Source organism: Sander vitreus, chromosome 15 (assembly GCF_031162955.1).
Source record: "Sander vitreus isolate 19-12246 chromosome 15, sanVit1, whole genome shotgun sequence".
Classification (NCBI taxonomy): Eukaryota; Metazoa; Chordata; class Actinopteri; order Perciformes; family Percidae; genus Sander; species Sander vitreus.
In genome coordinates, this window is record NC_135869.1 from 25230984 (window position 1) to 25245644 (window position 14661).

General features: G+C 41.7%; 1 protein-coding gene across 1 annotated transcript; it reads right to left on the reverse strand.

Moving 5' to 3' along the window:
* Positions 1-311: 311 nt before the first annotated feature.
* Positions 312-14153, reverse strand: xpnpep3 (X-prolyl aminopeptidase 3, mitochondrial). Its single transcript, XM_078269450.1, has 12 exons — positions 14043-14153; positions 13832-13948; positions 12272-12394; positions 11813-12000; positions 11289-11508; positions 8778-8962; positions 8536-8598; positions 8038-8151; positions 7819-7904; positions 6923-7106; positions 4502-4622; positions 312-3693 (listed from the first exon to the last, which is right to left on the reverse strand). The coding sequence occupies exons 2-12, from the start codon at positions 13899-13901 to the stop codon at positions 3527-3529; spliced, it is 1521 nt and encodes a 506-aa protein (XP_078125576.1). The 5' UTR covers positions 13902-13948; positions 14043-14153; the 3' UTR covers positions 312-3526.
* Positions 14154-14661: the final 508 nt, after the last annotated feature.

The window sequence follows — 14661 nt, forward strand, 5'->3', positions numbered from 1 at the left end:
ATTATCTATTCAAAGCTGCACAACACTATTTATTCATCACTCACTGAAAACATTTAACTTGTGTGCTTTGAGTGCTTCAAGTTTCCACTTTACATTTGTGTAAGTTTCATATTGAATCACGATTAGCTTGTAGTTGTGATGTCACAAAGTCATGTTCGTATGTACACGTCTTAAACTGGGGTTTAAGGTGAGCCCAGAGATACTTTCCCCCTTTAGCAGATAAATGTGAAAACAGCCTTCTAGTGTCAAACTCTGCACGTACTGTAAATCAGGAGTGTCCACCTCTTGAGAAAAATGCAAACCATTAGAACATCAGTGTAATCCATTTTAGTCACCAAGACTTATCTCAATGCATCACTGGGTCAGATGAAGATTAAACTTACTTAACATTTGTATTCTATGTGAAATCAACAAGAAATGCATACACTGTTATGACAAAATTAGCTATGGATTTAAGAACTTCACCTTTAAAAAAAAACAACTTTTCATTAAAATGGCTGTGCCAAAGCAACCGAGAATAACTGTAATCAATTGTCTGATAACACAGTGCAAGTATGACATAGTCATTTCAACCCAATATTGCAAATAATGTGACATACAACAAAAAAACAGTTGTCACAAGGACCCCAACACCTTCAAAAATATCTTAAACTATCTACACTTTGACTTCAGAGTCAATTGTTCATGTAGCAGTACATTAGTCTGATCTTATTTGCTAGAAATGGCTGCACACAGTTTTATTTGGGGGGTTGGTGAGGCTAGACTGGATTACCAATCTGCCAAAACAGAAAACTGCCACAAGGCTCCAAACGCCCAGGGGTTGCAAAAGCCACATTTGCTTTGACTCCATCGATTTGTGATAAATATGGCACATATAAACTGGTGCATATTCCTGAATTAACTAATTCCATGTAATTAAATTACCACAAAATTGTCACACAGCAAACCTGGGGCCAACAGAAAAGTACTGGTTGGTCTCTGGGCAAAAGATAATTAAGATGCCATGTTGTGTATGTAATGCACAGAGATGGAGGAACAGCAGGCCAGCTAGCAGGTTAATCCAGCCGTGGTCAGAGCCATGACACTCAAAGAAAACAAAAATAATGTACCGACTGTGGCAGTAAATCAGAAACAAGCATTTTCAGTGGCTGTGGTGTTAGAATTCAACAATCTACAGACTTTGAACATGTTCTTGCGTCTGTGTGGAGTAGGCTAAATTCTCAATGAAGACTGTCACGACGACGTCTGTGAAATATTGTGGGTTACAGTGTCATTCTATTGTTAAAGGTTTCATTTTTCCAAACTCCTTACGGGACTTTGAGCACCACAAACCAAATGGCATCGTCCTGGGGTAAGTTACAGAGTTTAGTCCAAGGCTACTGTAGGCCACCCACTCATTTTTTTGGACCGAGATAAAGGTGACATCAAATTGGACTCCAACTACTAGCCTAAATTCTTTAACATGATTCCATTTCCCTTGTTGTGTCAGCAAAAAGGAAATAAAAGGGATGTATTTACATATACAATGAGAGATCTCATCTTTTTAATACATATAAACACCATTTTCTTTAAAATAGAACACATTTTTCTCTCTGCTGAAAAAACACAATAACCGCACACACAAACTCTTCAGTGTACACTTTTTAAGCCATTTGAGTGTATTGGTGTAATCATTACCATCGTTGCAGGTTTGTCAGGAGCAGCTGTTTAAGACAGGTTGATCTTTATTCATCACTGGTGTGCATGGTGGTCTGCTGATATGACATAATGTGGTCATTCCTTACCTTCCTGCAGTTCAGTGAGTGAATGTTCAATGGTGTTTTGATCTTTTGTACTGCAGCATGAGCTGGGAAAGAAGTATGCTTTTTTTTGTGTAGGAGACAAATTAAGTGTGTGCACGTAGGCTTAAACAAGTTTTTTTTTAGTGAGAAAACAAACAAACAAACAATTACATCCTGGTGTGCCATGATGGTGGCAACTCTGAAGGAAAAAAACATGATGTGGAGCAAATCGATTTTAAGAATGAAAACGCCTCCATGGTTGTTGGATCTAACCACTGGGTCTTCAACTGAATATACAGTACACTTGATGCAGGAGGTTAACTGTTGTTCCTAGGTTTTTATTTATAGTTCAGCGTCAGCTTTCACCTGCTGATAGCGCCATCATAACACCAGATGAATGTATTATACATTATCATATAATACATTATTTGTCTCCATGTGGTTTTGCTGTAGTCACTGTAGCCCTGATGTGTAATTACCTTTTTGAAGAGAAATACAGCAGTTACAGGGCAGTATACGCTCCAAACGCCACACTGTAACCCCTATAACAGTGAAAACACACCGGGCGGGTTAAGCTTTGCCTATAGCCCGCAAAGCATACGTGTCCGATGCTGTCTCTCTCTCTGATAGAAAGAGACACAATGAGTGGGGGAAATGGTGGTCTCTCTCTCTCTCTCTCTCTCTCTCTCTCTCTCTCTCTCTCTCTCTCTCTCTCTCTCTCTCTCCTCACTGTGAGGTCAAGACAACCAAAATCACCGTGAACATAGGTCTTTTATTTTGAAATGTGTTTTATTTTTGTAAAGTATCCGGCTGCACTGTATGCGATTACCTGCCTGGCTTGACACATTCACTCGCGTCTAGCGCAAGAATTAGAGGGGGCGCTGAAAACGATCCCTGCAGCGCTCGGGCCGACACGGCCTCTCAGCGGTATGAACAGACAGATTGGATAACATGGGCGCCGAAATAAAAAAAATAGCTGAGCTATGCGGCTATACGCGATGCTTACACACCCGGTGTGTTTTCACTATAAGGTTGCATTCACACCAGATCAGGCATTGCGGCGAAAACGCCAGTTTTCCCATTAATTTAATGTGGGTATTGCGTTAATTAGTTAATTAATAAATAAGTTAATTACGTAACCAGCGTTGAGACAAAACACAATGGAGTGTAACGGTATATTTCACGTGTAGTCACTCAATTTGGCCTCGTGCACCAGTTTAAAACCCTCGGTAAAGATAGGCCTCGCATACTGGTTAGTTATTGAAAGTCAATGTGTTTTTCTAATCCGTCGATAGGGAAAAGGGAAACACTCGTAGGACCAGGCATACTAGCAGCATGGCTAAAAGCTAGCACCATGGGGAACACAATGGAGACACAAATTGGTCATTTAAGTGACGCTCCCACTCCGCCGCACTACCCTTCGTTAATCGCTGCAACGCCGGATTTGGTGTGAATGCACCCTAACACACAACTAAATTCACGCTTTACTGTTGAGCTCTTCATGATCATTCACGAACATGAAACCGGTTTCTTTAAACATTTAGGTAGACAACAGAAATCAACGCTCTTCCACACCAGATTTCTACATTTTGAGGCCTTGTTGCAAGTTGCTGTGTGCTCCCACCTTTCATGTACCTGGGCTGAGCTTGATGATGTCATCCCCGTGGAGACGGTTGAAAAAGCACAGCACACTGCCTGCCATCGATGCCGTGGCTCACGTGGTCACTTGTCTGTCTCTCCCTGCCCTATCTCTGGGCACAGGCCTTCTCTACATCAGCGATGGTCTTTGGTGCGTCAGAGGACAGGATCAGAGGGCCTCCCTTGTCTTGGATCACCACATCATCCTCAATCCTGATGCCCAGGCCGCGAAAACGCTCTGGCACCTGGTCATTGTCCTCACAGATGTACAACCCTGTGACAATAGGAGGAAGAAAGTGGAACATAGATCAAATATCACAATATTTATGACCAAATACATTGATGTCGATATTGTGGCAATATTGTAGGGTTGACTTTTGGTGCTTTCACAAAATATTAACACAATGAGAGTTTTCATAAATAACACAAATTCGTATGCCATTTTGGTGTGTTATCCAGCCGCATAATCACTTTTTAGCGTGTTTATCAATGCCGTTTGGCCTCCATTGACTTACATTACCTTGCGATTGCGTGTCAATTTACGCCAAGTTCTCCTGAGAACAGAACGGTAGTGAGTAGTATGAAAGCCCGAAAATCCACATAGGGAGGTTGGTTGGGGTGGTGGATGGGTCAAACAACACAGGACTTTCACCCTGGAGGCCGGGAATCGTGTCCCGCGTGTCACGTTTCCTAAACCCAACCGTCGCTTTCTTCTTTTACTAAACCCAACCCTTTAGAAAGTGGCGTGTATGTTTACGCGAAGTCATGATGACACGTTGGGTAAGTTCAGAAAATTATTTCCCATTACTGTAAGGCAGCCTTTAAAACCAGGAAAAGACAACACTTGTGTCATATCACGATAATACGATATCCAAAATTTAAGACGATATCCAGCCTCATAATCGATGTTGATATAATATTAATATATTGCCCAGCCCTAGTGGAACATTTATGAAAGTAGGAATAAGGTGAAACGTAAAAGAGAATGTAGAATAGATCATGTGTAATGAGGGGCTGTTCCCGTCCACCACAGTAACTGGGAGGGATGTTGCGATTGGTTGTGCTGCAGTTTGGATTTTTACCTGGTTCGATAGTGATGGCCATTCCTGGCTGTAGAGGTTGTGAGCGGGACAGCTCAGGAGTGTCGTGGACGTCCATGCCCAGGTAATGGCCAACGTGGTGGGGGCAGTACCGTCGTGCAGCCTGGGATTAGTATACAAACTTAACATCAACAAAACTAAAGCTTTAAGCAGTTGTATAGAAGTTTCCAGTCCCAGAGCAGATACAGCTTGTTACTAAACATTGATAACATGAAACGTAGGGGGGAGCCACTGTGGTTTATTGAGGTGAATAAGAAAACTTCCTACCTGCACTAACAGAGCACAACTGAATCCAGGAGCATCTAAACAACAACATTATTAAAAGGGGAACACCAGCTAAAATAAAAATTCCAATAGGTTATTTCCGTGGCTTGGAAAGTTTAATCTATATCTGTAAACTTGGGCTACTATTATTAGACAAATGGAAATTTTGGACTCTCACAGGGGAACCCCATTATCAATCAGTCAGCCAATCCAGAAGTCAACAAGTCAGAAAGAGAGGCCTCGGGATTTCCAGGCCTTTTTTTTATTTTTTTTTCCAAGATAATTTTTGGGGTATTTTAGGCCTTTGACAGGACAGCTGAAGACATGAAAGGGGAGAGAGAGAGAGGGGGAATGACATGCAGCAAAGGGCCGAGGTTGGAGTCGAACCCAGGCCTGCTGCGTCGAGGAGTAAACCTCTACATATGGGCGCCCGCTCTACCGACTGAGCTATCCGGGGCGCACTTCCAGGCCTTTTTAGTGATTTTTTCTTTTTAGAGAAACCAGTTGAGTAAATTTACATTCAGCTTTGGTTTGGCTGGCTTGTTTTATTTCCCTAAAAAGAATCACCGCAGGAAATAAATGCCTCTATTATACAAAGTTTCAAGCATATTGTGTTTCATGGAGGTTGTAATTAGGTCATTTCATAATTTACATTGGCTTTATACATAGCTGATGGCTATTTCCCCGACCCCAAACCACTGTTGAGGACATAAATGAACCAAAAACGTTTAAATTCAATGCCAAGCTGCCATGGTAACAGTCCTAATCTGATAGTAACATGTCCACCTCTGTATTTATCAGAGACCCTTTATTCATCTTAACTTAAGGAGCAGCTGAATATTCGGATCCGGGTAACATAACTTTCTTGTATGGTAAATGATTTGCAACTTATCTTGAGAAATTGTCTGACTTGCGGCAACTACTTTGCTTCAATTCATTTCATCATTACTTAAATTTTCCACTGAATGAAGCCGTAGCTTGGCGCTCTTCTAAATCTCCTCGTCTTAATCCACAGGACCACTCGGTAAAAGTTTAACTATTTACTTTTTACACAAGAAAAAAATAGCTATTGTGAAAACATCCACTTCCAAAAATTATAAAGGGAGAGAAAAAGCGAGAGAAAAACAACATCTTCATTAACTACCATGCTTTGCTTATTTTCAAGCCAGATGTCTCTCTCTCTTTCTCATGGGTGGGCCAAATTCTCTGGGCGGGCAAAGCAGAAAAAGGGGAGGTAACCTTTCCCCTTATGAGCTCATAAGGAGAAGATTCCAGATCGGCCCATCTGAGCTTTCATTTTCTCAAAGGCAGAGCAGGATACCCAGGGCTCGGTTTACACCTATCACCATTTCTAGCCACTGGGGGACCATAGGCAGGCTGGGGGAACTCACATTAATGTTAAAAAACCTCATAAAGTGAAATTTTCATGCCATGGGACCTTTAACATTAGTAATTAAACTTAAACAGCTAATGTAAGTCGTAATACGGTAATTCCTCTACTATGAGACAGTAAGTCGCGTGGTTATGACACAATCGTTAGCCTATTTTTTACAAAAACGTCTGCTACGGGGCCATAACGTGAGATACAAGGTAATGGAGCCTTTTATACATTGTCGTGTTTCTTTAGAAATAAACAATGGACAAATAGAGTCTTTAAACGCTTTAGATGTAAAGTTATTCGCTGTCAAAGTGACGTCAAAATGAATGGGAGTGAATGGAATGCTAATGGGAGGTGATGGCTTGTTAGCCTACAATCTCTCCATACGAGGTACGCTTTCCAGATGCTCGCTTACCCCCTTGCTCAAAAGTGCCACACAAAACTTTCCTCCCCTCTAGTCAATGTCAAAGGTAATTAAAGGTGTACGGCCACGTTTTCCCAAATATCACAAATGCAATATATCTAAAGTGCATGTGTGTGTGTTTAAATGATCCGCACACATATATTCAGTGCAAAGAATATGCAATTAACTTTGAACTGTAAGTATTTATCACTAATACTGTACGTATTCCTAATATTCCTATAATGGTTCCTTTTAAATCAATCAACCATATAAATGACTATTTTTTCACATACCAACTTAAATTGTTGTACACCCATTTGCAACACATAAATAACTGCATTTAGGCTCCTACATTTACCTTTAATACATCGGCGTCGCCGGTGCTGGCCTTGACGATGCCTAGCCGCCTGAGCTGTCGTCCCAACAGAGCCAGCATGGTGCTGTAGATGTGATCCAGGCTGACGCCCGCTGAGCACAGAGACAAACAGGAGCGCTGGACCTCCAGGACGGCCTCGTACAGCTCCGCCTGGGCAGGACTGAACCTGGTAGGGAGGAGGTGGGGGCAGCAGACAGTAAAGGTATGTTTGTTGTCTGTCATTGGAATCACTCTCAAAAAACGTCGTCACACTATTTAAAAGTAGGGCTGCAACTACTGATTATTTTCATTGTTGATTATTTTCTTAATTAATCGATTAGTTGTTTGGTCTATAAAATGTCTGAAAATGGTGAAAAATGTGGATCAGTGTTTCCCAAAAAGCCCAAGATGACCTCAAATGTCTCATTTTGTCCACAACTCAAAAGATATTCAGTTTACTGTCACAGAGGAGTGAAGAAAAGAGACAATATTTTCATTTAAAAAAAAAATAAAAAAAATGACTCAAACCAATGAATCGATAATCACTATAGTTGGCGATTAATTAAATAGTTGACAACTATAAATCTTTTGCAGCAATAATTAAAAGGCCCTAAAATCTAGAGACATGGAAGATTTCAAAACAAATCGTGTATAAAGCTAAAAAGGCATAATGCTACCTGAAAATATCCAATGAAATAAAAAAAATGTAGGAAAAGATCTGAGAGTATTGTGGGTGTTCAAGAAACAAAAGGTGAAGATGAATGTGCAAAACAGATGGATTTCAGTTAAACATCTGCATTTAGAAAACAATCATGGTAAAGAATATGTAGGGCATGTTTGAGTCTCAACATAAACATGCAAAGATATTCTTCATCAACATTATTATTTTTTTTTCTTACTTTCCATTCACTGGCCACGTTCGAGTGATATCACTGACGTAACCAAAGTATTCACAACCACCATCAAGCAGCACCATTTCACCATCCTGAGGGAGGGGGTGGGGGGTGGGGGGGAGTATAATGAGTCAGTTAAGCTATTAAGTCATTACTGTATTTACATCTTGGATGCATATTGTGTGACAGGACGGATGCATTAGCACATTCAACACCTTTCTTTACCTTGATAATCTGGTTGTTGTTTATGTAGTGCAGAGTATTGGCTCGATTCCCACCAGCAACAACAGGGGGATAGGCCAGGAAGTTGGCGCCATGGATCCGATTCTCAAAGTCAAACTGGAAGATTAACATTAGGTTTTTAGTCGTTTTTTTTTTTTTTTTTCTTCAAAGCCTTGTGAGCTTCATGTTTGCTGTCATCTACACTGTCCGATTTCTGTGAAAACAGCTTTTTAAATTTGCAGCAACTACAAAACGGAGCTATAAAAACCACACCATCGTTACTGCACTCTGGCTTGGTAATCTCCGCGCTCTAGAGGCTGTTGTCATACATACTGATAATATCTGCCAAATAGACAGCCAAAACAATAGAGCTTAAAGCCAGCCAGGTGAGATCACTGGTAAGCTAGCCTTCTGAAGCTAGATCTAAATTATTGATTTGTTCCGAGTTACCTGTAAACTAAATATTTAATTTTGATAAACTGACATCATGGTAACAGTTACCTTAGCAAAGAGCACAGCTTCATCCACGTCTCCTTGAGACAGAGCCATCGTCCTCCTAAAAGCCTGAAAGACAAAGATTCGACATAGAGTGACTACACTATACATCTATCTATCTTAAAAAAGGTGTAAAGAGACACTGTTACAGAACAATACAAGGACATTAAAATGTTGCCTTATTTGCAGGCATGCATCTGTAATTATAAACTATTACAAAATTGACACTAAGTAATTTAAAAACCAACCTGTGCTGTGATGTGACCTGCTTCTTGCATGAGCGCTACCTCTGCTGAGCTCTTGATGGCCCTAAGAGAGTGTATGAGGGGCCTGAGAGAGTGCGGCATCGACCCCGCCTCCAGCACGGGACCCACGTGAGTCTGGTGGAGCCGAGGGTGGGCGGGCTGAGAACTGTCGTACCACAGCACAGTGCCTGAAAGAGGATCGGAGTAGGGAGAAAATAGGAACAGTGAAGTTAAAAAGTTTGCGGACAAAGTGTCAGCTCCTGTTTGTTTGTTTTTTTGAAGAAGAAAAGTTCAACCTCTAAATTAAAAGTTATTTGCCATTAAACACACAATGTGTTAGCCGTTGGGAGTCACTGTTTTTAAAGGGGACCTATCATGCTCATTTTCAGGTTCATATTTAGGGCCCGAGCACCGACAGCGGCGAAGGCCCTATTAGAACTGAAGGAATTATTATTATTCTTTTTCCCGGCAAATGAATTGCCTTTTTGAGGGGCTTAACATATTTAAAAACTCACCAAATTTGGCGGTTGCATCAAGTCTGGTGAAAATGTATGTATTTTAAGGGTTTCGGGAATAGGCGTGCAGAAATGGCTCGCTAGCGCCCCCTACAAAATTAAAAAAATTGAGCCCCTGCAGTACGTTTAACGTAGACTCACGAAACTTGGTACACATATGTAGCATGTAAAGACGTATAAAAAAACGTCATTGGAGCCATACCCTAAACCCAACAGGAAGTCCGCCATTTTGATTTCAAAGTTCGAAATTTGTGCGATTTTGGCCATTTCCACGTCGTACTTTAACGAACTCCTCCGAGAGATTTCATCCGATCAACTTCAAACTTGGTCTGTGTCATCTTAAGACGTTAAAGATGAAAAGTTGTTCAAAGAAAAACTTTTCGTCATAGGGCGTGGCCGTGGCAGGGCGGCCATTTTGTGCGTCGCCATCAAAACAGGAAGTGGGTGTAACTTGAGTGTACATTGTCCAATTGGCTCGAAACTTTTCAGGATTCATAAGAGTCCAACCCTGAGGACGAATAAAGCCCGATATTTACTTAAAGTCATAGCGCCCCCTAGTGGCAACAGGAAGTAGGCCTAAAAGTCAAGGTGCTATACTTTAACGAACTCCTCCTAGAGATTTCATCCGGCTTTGGTCTGTACCATCTCAACACCTTAAAGATGAAAAGTGGTGAGGGTGTGGCGTGGCGGCCATTTTGAGTGTTTAGCGATGAACAAAGAAATTGTTGTAACTTGAGTGTACGTTGTCGTATCTGCCCGAAATTTCTCACAATTGACAAGGGTCCAGGTCTGAGGACATCTACAGGTCAATATTTACTTTTGGTCATAGCACCCCCGCTGGCAACAGGAAATGCGCCTTATATGACAAACATCATCCGATTTACATGAAACTTATAATGTGTGGTCGACACCTGATACTGAGCCGCCCCCTATACTTTAACCACGCCCACTTACTCAGGCCACACCCCCTTTCATAACATTTGAACCGTTTAAGGTAGAGTCTTGTGTGAGGTGTCATTGAACTCAGCAGAGAGTTCCTTCTTCATTGGTGATGGTTTGGCCCGCCCCCTATGCTTAAGCCACGCCCCCTTTCATAAATGCTGACCCATCTAAGATAGAGTCTTGTGTGAGGTATCATTGAACTCAGCAGAGTTCCTTTTTAATTGGTGATGGTTTGACCCGCCCCCTATAATTTAGCCACGCGCCTTTTCACAGCTAATGAACTGTATGACGTAGAGTCTTGTGTGAGGTATCGGTGAACTCAGCAGGGAGTTCCCTTTTCATTGGTGACGATTTGCAGTGTCTGAGTGCCGCGCAAATGCATGGTCGCATGGAGCGGCGTCCGCCAGTAACCGCGACGTGGGCAGAGGCGCGAGGGGCCGTCCATCGCTGCTTGCAGCTTTAATTGTATTTTGTGTTTTCACTAGAACATCTTTCCATGCTTTGATGCTCAAAAAACACTTTATTTTTCTCATACTGCCCATGGCTGTTGCACCTGTATTCCCCCCCCTGTTTGAGATGCTCCGTTTTAGCCCCCCTCCCGAAAAAGCCTAGTCTGCTCCGATTGGTCAGCGTTTCCAGGACTTCCGCATCTGTGCTCTCGGCGTGTCTGTGGCTGCATCTCATAACCTTTATTTGATAGCTCCTCCAAGACTCCTCGATCCTCAGCTGAACTGGAAGTTGTTCTGTCCCTCCTCCGTGAAGGCTGCCTCAAAGCTCTCATTTCTGCCCCGAGGATCGAGGAGCGAGCATTGAGGAGGACCGAGGAGCCATGAGCGAGGATACACGAGAGCAGCCGTCTCATCCCTCTAAAACAAATTTTTTTGCTCGTTGCCTCTCTCCTCCCATTAATTCCTCGCGTCTCTCCCATGCCTCGTTGGTGGGAGGGACTAAGACGCAAGGAAAGGCGGTAAGTGGAGGAGTCGAGGAGGCAATTTAAGGGTTATGAGATGCACTGCTTATATAGCAACACATTAACCATGCGTCCTTACACACCAACCTTTAAGGCTCTTGAGCACAACACCTAGTTCTTCTGTGCTATGAACTCTCTCTATGCCGGTCAAAGCAGCCGCCCCATCCTTCCCTGAACGGGGCCCGTCCCACAGCTCTCTCCCCGGGTCTCTGCGGGGGACAAACAAGATGGCCTGGTCTGGTCGTCCTTTCCCATAAAGAACCAGAGCACTGTCAGGCTCTAGGATGCCACTGAGGTAGAGAAAATCCTGGGGAACATTTGGCTCCAGGTTAATTAACGAAAGCCTTGCTAAAATATCAATCAGTATTCCTATTGAGAAAAGAATTAGTATAAGGCCACTAAGTAAGAGACATTCACATTCCCTTCCCTTGTGTGTATTTAAAGTGTTTTTAAGCTGTTGCTATTACCGGTTACGTTCAAAACCCCACAAAAGGCAAAAGAAGATTAAGCGGATATATATATGAATATGAATATATAACAGGTAATAGCAACAGCTTAAAAACACTTTAAATACACACATATAGAAATATAACTTAAGAGCAAACAAGCACCTGGTTCTGGTGGAAGGGATAGGGGATGTCATTGGTCATGTAGCGGGTCAGATGGGACAACACGATGACCACATGGGTGCTAGAGGAGGCAGAGGGTCCCAGCCTGTCTGACTGGGCCTCGATGAGTGAGGCCAGCCGGTGTCTGCGGAGCTCGTATTCTGCCTGGCTCAAGCCTGGAGTCACCTCACCTGAAGAGCAGAGATCACATATGTTGTGTTTCAGTGTTAAACAACAGCTCATCATCACCTACACTGTGCCCTACTATTTGTCTCCTTGATGTATTCTTATTTAATATTATTTCTTTATGTCACATGCGGTGTCTGTGATCTACAATAGCTCCTGTGTGAGAGCAGAAATCCTAACATCCTAAATAAATACATATGCATTGAGCCTGTTGCAGGTTTTCCCTGAAAAATCTAAATGTACTCATGCAGCATTCTTTTTATAAATAATACTCACCATGTTTGATGAGGTGTGGATGAGTGTAAGGGCTGGGCTGGCCCAGGTACCGAGGTGGAACTGTCTTTGGTTTCAACCCTCCCGGTTTCACAAAAATGTTTCTGCACGGGCACCAGACGCATCCTAAAGACAGCAACACAACACAGACAGGCAAAGACTCCTGAACTGGGAACCCACAATGCTGCATGCAGACACTTTAACTATTCATTCTGTTTCGACAGTCACAGGATGTTTTACAGATTAGAGCTTCACAGCTGGATGATTAAGGCTTAATCACAGATATATTAGTATCAGTGCATTATATATGTCAGCTGATAAGTGACAAGAAATTGCAGAACAAAAATGCCAAAGATGACGAGTTTATTTCTCAACAAAAACCAGTCACAGCAGATATGTTTCAACAATTTCTAGACCACGATATTTAAATTGTTCTCATAAATCAATGACACGTGGCCAGGTAGGCTCAGTGGGTAGAGGAGGCGCACATATACACTCAACGCAGAGGTCCAGGGTTCGACTCCGACCTGTGACGATTTCCTGCATGTCTTCCCCTTCTCACCTAGCTGTCCTGTCAATTAAAGGCGGAAAAGCCCCCAAAAAAAATAATCTTTAAAAAAAAATAATAATAATAATAAATCAATGACACAACAATAGACCCAAACCTAAGTTATCCTCATTAGATTTTACAATGCAATGGATCAGGGAGGTTATATGCGTCTTCAAATTGATCATTTAAAAATAGAATATGGTTTTCCTTCATTGACTAAGTGCCAACAACATGTACCTTTTTCTTTACTTTTACTAATATTATAATTTGATCATTTTTATTTATTTATTTATGACATAAAGTGCCTACTGCAACATGATGTGCTTGTTCTGTTATTAAAATGCGGAATAGGCTGCATGTTATTCATACAGTATATGCTAAACATGGGAAGTCTGCAATTGATTGCTTCGACTGCCAAACTCAGTCAAATCTTTGTAGTGTCTGAAAATGTGGTTATGAAACAAAGGATCATTTCATCGGGCTTTATAGGGGTGCTGATTGTCTGATTTTACATATAATGGCTTGTTTTTATCCAATAAATCATGGTATATAGCCTATTTTAGTATGCCTATCTGCCTATTTATAATGCTGTTAATAACAATTGGAAGTAAGGGTACTCATGGGGACAAAAATCATAAGTGCCGGTATTTAGTTCTGGGGAGTTTGGGCCCATTTCAGACCCTGCTCAGATCCTTTACTGGAGTATGGAAGTCCAGTCTGTAGTTCGAGCAACAGCCCTAGCACAACTGAAAGTGACGCGGTTTGCGTCACTTGGAGTTTTTCTACTGGCCTGTGAGTAGGGAGAGCTGGGCACTGGTAAGATGGAGGGAAGTTTGCCATAGTTCAATTACACATACTAACGTTACAAACATTATTAGGATACAAATTTGGTTGAATATCGGCAAAGTATCCCTTTAATATTTCTCTCTGAAATGTAACGTTAGTGGAGTAACGTTAGTAGTGTAAAGTACAAGTACCTTACAATTAAACAGACAACACCAAAATATTCTTACCTCGACTCCAACTTCGCCGCGGCAGCAGCTTGACAGCAGACCTGACCAAGGTGCTGGTTGAGGGCAACATTGTTGCTGCTACTGGAGGACACCGATCAGTCAAAGCATGTCGCCCCGCTGTAGACATGATGTAACAGTCAGTGAAGTACAAATTAGTCATCTAACGCTGGATATTTACGGAGACACATAGCGGTGTGTTGTTGCGACTTACCTCTGTCAAAATCTTCTCATATAACTGTTGTATATCTCTTCGGTTGACATTTACCTCGTTAGCTTGATGTCATGTTTGCTAACCGTATTCGATCGTGGGGGATGCTGGGAATTACTGCCCTGAGTTTCGCTTCCCAGGCAGAGGCGCTTAATCCCGCCTCCTTCTGCTACGATTGGCAGAGCCAAAGCCAAAGAAGTTTAGTTTATAATTAATTTACAAACAGTAAAGCGATCATTACAATTATACTTTACTGAACATACTCCACATGATACATAAAACGTTTACACATACAAAAAGGTATATTGAAAATAAATTAAATTAAGCAAAATAAAACATAAAATAACCAGTGTTAGTGCCACTCTTAAACTGCTTTACTCCAAGCATATATAAATAAAATAGATTTTTTTTATTGTTATGGTTTCAAATATAGGCTATACTGGACTTCCCAGGACTGCCAATCATTTATAGATCATTAAGAACCTCTTGATCATTCATGTTTTTGTTACCTTGATTCCAGACTAACAGTCATATTAAGTATAAAAAAACATTTTGGGGAGACATGATCCCCTCAGGCTCTTTCTTAGAATATATTATCCATCACATTTGATAATCTTTTGCC